The sequence below is a fragment of the Xiphophorus maculatus genome, chromosome 13 (assembly GCF_002775205.1).
Source record: "Xiphophorus maculatus strain JP 163 A chromosome 13, X_maculatus-5.0-male, whole genome shotgun sequence".
In the NCBI taxonomy this organism is placed as follows: domain Eukaryota; kingdom Metazoa; phylum Chordata; class Actinopteri; order Cyprinodontiformes; family Poeciliidae; genus Xiphophorus; species Xiphophorus maculatus.
Window position 1 is genome coordinate 7849811 of NC_036455.1, and position 8322 is coordinate 7858132.

General features: G+C 35.3%; 2 protein-coding genes across 2 annotated transcripts; one reads left to right on the forward strand and one right to left on the reverse strand.

Annotated features, from left to right (window-relative positions):
* Positions 1 to 564: 564 nt before the first annotated feature.
* LOC111610466 (G2/M phase-specific E3 ubiquitin-protein ligase-like) lies at positions 565 to 4189 on the reverse strand. The gene is made up of 3 exons (XM_023344696.1): positions 2618 to 4189; positions 2166 to 2335; positions 565 to 1421 (listed from the first exon to the last, which is right to left on the reverse strand). The coding sequence occupies exons 1-3, from the start codon at positions 2759 to 2761 to the stop codon at positions 1286 to 1288; spliced, it is 450 nt and encodes a 149-aa protein (XP_023200464.1). The 5' UTR covers positions 2762 to 4189; the 3' UTR covers positions 565 to 1285.
* A 2238-nt stretch (positions 4190 to 6427) lies between these two features.
* On the forward strand, positions 6428 to 7225 carry LOC111610472 (gastrula zinc finger protein XlCGF8.2DB-like; the record flags this gene model as incomplete). The annotated part of the gene is made up of 2 exons (XM_023344702.1): positions 6428 to 6887; positions 6972 to 7225. Coding segments are annotated over 2 exons (714 nt in total), but the record flags the coding sequence as incomplete, so codon positions are not given.
* Between the last annotated feature and the right edge of the window lie 1097 nt (positions 7226 to 8322).

An 8322-nucleotide genomic window follows, 5' to 3' on the forward strand; every position in this document is an offset into this window, starting at 1 on the left:
TGTCTGGTTTAGGCTCACGATACGGGCATTTGTCAAAGCTCTACAATATAAAATTTTGTATCATTTTAAAAGGGAATACACTCGGCTTTCATTTAAGCCAAGCTTCGAATCTGACCAACTCAGAGGTCACCACAGCTTGTTAAACAGAAATAACACAAACTCTTTTTGCCTTACCAAGAAACATTGTTTTTAGTCCAGTGGTATCCAGGGACATCAGGGACACAAGAGTTGACAACTGAAATACTCAGACTAAGAAATCTGGAAATGTATACCATATACTGTTTTTTAGATTAGCCTACCATTATGTAATCCATAATAACCACATAAAAACATGACTGCATGGTAGTATAGATTTGGTACATTTCAGGATTTCTTAGTCTGAGTATTTCAGTTGTCAACTCTTGTGTCCCTAGATACCATTGGATTACAAACAATGTTTTTGGTTAAGCGAAAAGGATTCATATTATTTTGTTTTAACAAGCTCTGGTGACCTGAGTTGGTCAGATTCAAAACTTGGCTTAAATGAAAGCCGAGTGTATCCCCTTTAAAGATGATACAAAAAAACTATATTATGGACATATTAGAAATGCCCGGACCGTGAACCTAAACCAGACATACACCACTCTAAAAAAAAATACAGAATTTGCCCTAACGGATTGTTGACTTCATGAGCTGATGTCCCTTTCAAAGCTATCACTTTGAAAAGGACATCATATTATCTAATCTTTTCAGAAATTATGGCAAGGCTTTGCCACCCAGAAATGGAGAACAACATGGACCCTGTATTCGCATTCACAAAATTAGCAGAATGCCAACAGCATTAGAACAAGACTGCCAAGAAATCTCTTCTTTCAGTTTCAGTAGCATCCGAATCCCGGAGCATTTTGTATTCCAAAGTCCATGTTAGCCCTAAAAGCAGCGTAAGATTCCAAAAGTGGCAGTTTCAGTATATTTGCACAGGTGTTTGCAACAGGAAAGGGTGAATCACTCAAAAACTCAAGATGTGGGGATGGCATCATGCCTGCTGGTGGAATCGCTGTCAGACCTGTAGCAAACATCAGGACTTCCTCTAGACATACAGCAGTGTTTTTCTCTGAAAAATTAAAAACAATGTAGTTAATAGATAATGCATTGCACAAATGATTAATTTTTATGTATGCTTTCCTCCTAATAAAACAAAGGAAAAAAAACAATTTTAGAATAAAACACAATCTGTCCTTACTAACCTTCGCAATCAAGCAAATAATCTGCCCAGAAGACGATTGTTTTGCCCTCCTTTTGCCGCCTATTGGTTCCTACTGGGCTGAGATCTGGTTTGAACATGGTCTCCAAGTCTGAAGCAGTCAGGGCCTTGGCAGAGAAACATAGGACTGGGGACAGGACACTGGAAAAACCCCAGACTTGCCAGTCCATCTTTGAATCTGTTGAGGATAAAAACATACGCACTGCACTTTATTCATAGCATAGATATGAAGTATTCTAAGTCCTGTGTAAATGTGAACCACATTGTAGTACAATATGTCTAAAAAGAAAAGAAAATTAAATATACAAAGTAAAGCTAACCTTTCACAGTGCTCAAAAATCATCATTAAAAGTAAAAATGTATCATTTCAAACTTTAAAAAAAAATGTTTTCACTGTGCAAAAAAAACAAAATTGTGTCATGCAACAGTATATTTTTAGAAATCACATTGAAAAATTATTTATGTGCCATACCTATGATTAATCTGACAATGATTAAATATATATATATATTTATGATGACAAAAGAAGATTATACCTATTGTACATAAAATTCTGAATGGATGATAAAAGTGGTGAAACTCAGAATTTGGAAAGTATTGCTCAATATATTACAACATTTCACATAATTTTTCAGAAGGACACACAAAGAGGTTAACAACCAACGATAAAAAACAAAATCAATTAAGGAAAGAAGCTTGTTAAATTTGATATCTGATCAAGTAATTTCATATCTATAATTTGATCACAATTTTTTATACCCAATTAGTTTTTCATAGTAAATTACAACGTCATGATATCAGTGGCAGGTGTGAACAACTGGAAATATGTCATTGATCTTGAGTATTGAGCATCGAACTTTAGAATAGTTTTAAAATCTTTATAACATAATATAATATTAATAGCTCACTGTTTAGTAATTACCGTTGAATGGCACTGTGGTTTCTGTCAAGGATGTACCATCTGAGATACTCCTCTACAAAAGCTTTCTTCTCAGAAGTCTTCACACTTCTGAAGCAACCAGCAGTTTGGAACATCCCGCTGTTTTGAAAAATTATATTTAGCAGAGATTCATCTGATTCAGCTTCCAGGACCTATAAAACAAGCAGTTTATTATAAGAAGAAGTACAGAACTATCAATTAGACAACTTCTTCGTTATGAATACAAAAATAGCATAAACATTTTGTGCAATTGTGATTTCACATTTCTTGAGATAGGCTGAAATCAGGCCTTTCAAAACAAAAAGATTTGTCAAGCTTTGAGAAAACGAAATTACTATTTTGTTATAATAATTTCCTAATCTTAATCTGAACGTGAAAATAATCTCCAGTTGGCATACAATAAATCTATTTCCTAAACCTAGGTCATTTCCTACCTGCTTTAGAACTTTCCCTATCTCCTCATCTTGAACATCTTCAACAGTGGCGCCGAAACTTGGATTCCCTATCATGTAGTTGACCAGGTTCTTTGAGAGAAAATGTGGTGCCGGTCCCCCATGTACAATCGATACAGCAATCATCTTTCCTGCTAAAAAATACTCATCTTCCCTGGCAGCTGTTGTACAGAGCAAATTATTACGGTGGGTAATTAAATCTTAGATCTGCTTATGACAGACACATAAGCACATGTTTCTGCAAATTTTTATTTTAGAAGTACTACCACTTCACTAACTAAGGTTAGTTAGGTTCACTAACCCAAAATTATGCGGAAGGCTGAGCAATGTTTTGTTTTAGAGAATACTCTGTTGTTTTCTTTTTGTTTTTAATTCCTCCTGTATTATGTTACAATAACATCCAAATAGATCCATTAACTATTATCAGTCATTTTCAAGCTTTTACTTTTGAACTGATGCAAACAGAACAATGATTGGAAAATTATTATGCAATAATTAATCAGTAGATGATTTACTGTTTTGACTTGTTATTAATTGACAGTTTGCTGTTGCTGTTAAACAATTATTCTGTATAGTTTTGCTACCTGGAACTTTCTTTAAGCAAGTCTATTATGGTACTTAAAAGCTGCTTGTTTTTGGTCGGAACAAAACCGGACCTACCCGAACTTTCATTTTTTCCTTTTGCTTTAACCCCTTTTTCCCAAGAGAATACTTTTGTCGCTCCTCATTTTTCTTTTTTCTGTATTCAAGGAAGGTGCTGAGGGCTGGTGCAGGGCAGGATGGAACAGGCTGTTGTGCTAGAAGTAAAGTAAAGAAAAAATGTTGCACATCACATTCATGCAAACAGACGATATGTATTACGAACGACACAAATTACTTAAGGCTGTAACGGACCTTAACGGACCACAGCCTTAAGCAGTGCCTAAGGCTGTAACGGACCTTACTATTTTTAATTTAATTTAATTGGTTTATTTGGTAGGGACAGACATACAGCGACATAGACAAACTGAACAAAACAGCAGTCTCATGTTTACGTCATAGTGCAATAGCAACAGCTAATTCGCAGCACTTGTTCCTAGATGGGCTTTTTCTATATATGGCTAATACCATGCTGCTGTATTATATCGAGTTTGTGTACTTTTAACTGCATTTACAATGAACAACTAAATAACAGTGGACACGGTCTGGAGACCACTAACGTTAGCAAGTTGCTACATCCATAAGAAACATAAATATTTCTTTATGCTCATTAACTTACTTGAACATTGTGGAGTATCTTCCATAAATATTTCCTGACGTTGAAGCCTCTTGCCACAATTGCTGCAGAAGTTTGGTGACGGCTCAACCAGCTCTTTCCCGCAGTTTGGGCAAAACATTGTGACCGTATGCCCGCTTCTCATTAAAACGAAGCACACCAGAATAACTTCCGGTTCAAAAGTAAAACGAGTTGTAGTCCAATCAGCGATTTCTTAGGTCTCCCACTGGGACATACCTTTTCCGTTGTGTTTTCGTTAATGTTGTTGTGTTTTCGTTAATGTCGTTGTGTTTTCGTTAATGTCGTTGTGTTTTCGTTAATGTCGTTGTATTTTCGTTAATGTCGTTGTGTTTTCGTTAATGTTGTTGTGTTTTCGTTAATGTCGTTGTATTTTCGTTAATGTCGTTGTGTTTTCGTTAATGTTGTTGTGTTTTCGTTAATGTTGTTGTGTTTTCGTTAATGTCGTTGTATTTTCGTTAATGTCGTTGTGTTTTCGTTAATGTCGTTGTGTTTTCGTTAATGTCGTTGTGTTTTCGTTAATGTCGTTGTGTTTTCGTTAATGTCGTTGTGTTTTCGTTAATGTCGTTGTGTTTTCGTTAATGTCGTTGTGTTTTCGTTAATGTCGTTGTGTTTTCGTTAATGTCGTTGTGTTTTCGTTAATGTCGTTGTGTTTTCGTTAATGTCGTTGTGTTTTCGTTAATGTCGTTGTGTTTTCGTTAATGTCGTTGTGTTTTCGTTAATGTCGTTGTGTTTTTGAATTTGTAATTGTGCTTCGTTAATGTTGTTGTGCTTTGCACCTCAGGGCCACCGTATGATTAGGACTACAAATACGCATCACTGTAGTTCTAACTATAGTGGAATACTCAGTTGAAACAGATCAGGACTGAACTGGCCTTTAGAACTACTTGCTGCTATGGGCTGTATATAACTGATTTAACTCAGTAACTGTTACACATGGGATTAGTTCAAAACTTTAAAATGAAGCATAATAATAATTTCAAAATAAAAGCCTTGACAATTTTTAAATCAGGTAATTGCTCTGTTGAGCATTATATAACTGATTTAACCCAATGACTGTTATACATGGGATTAGTTTGGACCTTTGAAATGAAGCTCAACAAAAATTTTCAAAATAAAAGCCTTGACAATTTTTACATGAGATTATTGCTCTTTTGAGCATTATATAACTGATTTTATCCAATGACTGTTATACATGGGATTAGGTTGGCCCTTTGAAATGAAGCTTAACAAAAATTTCAAAATAAAAGCTTTATAATTTTTACATAAGATTATTGCTCTTTTGAGCATTATATAACTGATTTTATCCAATGACTGTTATACATGGTATTAGTTTGGCCCTTTCAAATGAAGCATACTGAAAATTTCAAATTAAAAGCCTTGAAAATTTTTAGATCAGGTATTTGCTCTTTTGGGCATTATGTGAATTTTTTATCCAAAGCACTGATACACATAGGATTAGATTGGTGTTTTGAAATGAAGCTTAACAAAAATTTCAAAATAAAAGCCTTGAATATTTTTACATCAACTACTTGTGTTTTGAGCATTATATAACTGATTTAACCCAATGACTATTACACATGGGATTAGTTTGGCCCTTTGAAATGAAGTTTAACAAAAATTCCAAAATAAAAGCCTTGACAAATTTTAAATCATACTGAATGGTGCACGTCCACCTTACTTAACGTTCTTGTGATTCTCCACATGCTATTGATTACATTGCAGAGTTCTTTAGCATCGATGCTAATTTCTAGCATGATAACGCCGGGCCCATACCGACGGACACGCTTTGGCAGGCCCCGGTTAAATTTCTTCAGAAATTTTCTAGTTTACATATATTGTCCAGTTGATGTCACAGTAGAGCAAATGAAGTACCGCGGTGCATCGGCTCATGAGTCGAATGATTGGATGGAGTTCCTCAGGGCTTTTAAAAAAGTGGACTAAAATGAAATTTGAATATAATTTATAGTATTTGTTTAAAATCCGTTCATTTGAGAATTCTCCAAATGTCAGCTGGATATGTCGATTCATCTATATCTCTGTCTACGCTCTTGAATTTTCAAATGGTTTTTTGTTCATTTCTGCCTTAAACGATTTACTTCAGTAAAGTTAACAATTACTCTTTTTCTCTGTTTTCTTCTCCAGATTCCCTGAAGTGTAACGTTTATAACCAGGAGAGGAGATCCACTCTGGACCAGGAGGAGTTAGAACCTGTGCAGGTGAAACAAGAACAGGAAGAGCCAGAAGATCATCAGATAAAAGTGGAAGAGAAAGAAGTTTACTGCAGTCAGGGTGAAGAACAGATTGGATTAAAACAGGAGACTGATGCCTGCATGTTGGTTCCTGTTGATGAGCAAACAGACCACACTGAATCAGAACCAAAGAGGAACCAAGTCATCTTCCAGGAAGCTGCTGAAGCTGAGAACCAAAATCAGGAAAGAAGAAAACCTTTCTCATGTGACATCTGTAAAAAGTGTTTTGCTTTCAAATCTGCTTTTGATGCTCACATGATGATTCACACTGGTGAAAAGCCGTTTTCATGTGTGAACTGTGGAAAAAGTTTTAGTCAAAAAGTTAATTTAACTCAGCACATGAGGATTCACACTGGTGAAAAGCCGTTTTCATGTGTGAACTGTGGAAAAAGTTTTAGTCAAAAAGTTAATTTAACTCAGCACATGATGATTCACACTGGTGAAAAGCCGTTTTCATGTGAGAATTGTGGAAAAAGTTTTAGTCAAAAAGTTAATTTAACTCAGCACATGATGATTCACACTGGTGAAAAGCCGTTTTCATGTGTGAACTGTGGAAAACGTTTTAGTCAAAAACGGAATTTAACTCAGCACATGATGATTCACACTGGTGAAAAGCCGTTTTCATGTGTGAACTGTGGAAAACGTTTTAGTCAAAAACGGAATTTAACTCAGCACATGATGATTCACACTGGTGAAAAGCCGTTTTCATGTGTGAACTGTGGAAAAAGTTTTAGTCAAAAAGTTAATTTACCTCAGCACATGATGATTCACACAGTTGAAAAGCCTTTTTCATGTGTGAACTGTGGAAAAGGTTTTAGTCAAAAACAGAATTTAACTCAGCACATGATGATTCACACTGGTGAAAAGCTGTTTTCATGTGTGAACTGTGGAAAAGGTTTTAGTCAAAAAGTTAATTTACCTCAGCACATGATGATTCACACAGTTGAAAAGCCTTTTTCATGTGTGAACTGTGGAAAAGGTTTTAGTCAAAAACAGAATTTAACTCAGCACATGATGAATCACACTGGTGAAAAGCCGTTTTCATGTGTGAACTGTGGAAAAGGTTTTAGTCAAAAAGTTAATTTACCTCAGCACATGATGATTCACACAGTTGAAAAGCCTTTTTCATGTGTGAACTGTGGAAAAGGTTTTAGTCAAAAACAGAATTTAACTCAGCACATGATGAATCACACTGGTGAAAAGCTGTTTTCATGTGTGAAATGTGGAGAAAGTTTTCGTCACAAGGTGAGTTTAATTCACCACTTGAAGCGTCACACAGGTGAAAAGCAGTAGAAGTATTTTCCATACATATTCTATGTTGAGGTTCACTATAGAACTGATTTGGTTTAAAACTAGAATGAAAGACTGGAGGGGTTTCATGTCTATAAAGCTGAAAATTGTTGTATTTGTTAAATGTGATAATTTGGATACTTAAAGATGTGCAACCATGACACATTTTCCTTCAGAGATGCTTTCTTGTTTTTTTTGGTATATTCTGTATCAATAAACAATATTGATAAACTGTATGTTATTGTATTAACTTACAGTTTATGTCAAACTGTATGTTGTGTGTGTACAACATGAAGAGCAGAGGGCTCAGCACACAGCCCTGAGGAGTGCCAGTACTGATGCTGATAGATGAAGAGGCTTGGGGGCCCACTGACTATTTCATGCATTAACAGAGTTTGACCGGACATGGACTCCCTTCCAGAACATTCTCACATGATTGGACTTGAGGGATTGATTTGTATTATTCTGTACCATAGAGACAGTTAGTGGGGTTTATTTTAAATGTTTTTAAAATCAAAACTAGAATGTACAGAATTGAGTGTTTTTTTAAAAAAAAATCTGCAGAAAAGTATTTGTGATAGTTTTGTCTTTAAAGTAAAATGAGATTGAGTTTTCTTTCAAATTATATTAACCAGTTTTACTCTGATTAAAATCTTTTCAACTGAAATAAAATGGATTTGTACTTGAAGGAAAATGCAAGATTCACCACAAATTAATTTTCCTGCTTTGATTGCCAGAGCCGGCACAGGGCATAGCAGACTAAGCAGCCACTAAGGGCCCCAGGGCCACTAGGGGGCCCCTCAGTGGAGCTGATTTTATTTATTTTTCTTAGTAATAATTTCTGTCATAATATCAAAACCACACAATGTCAC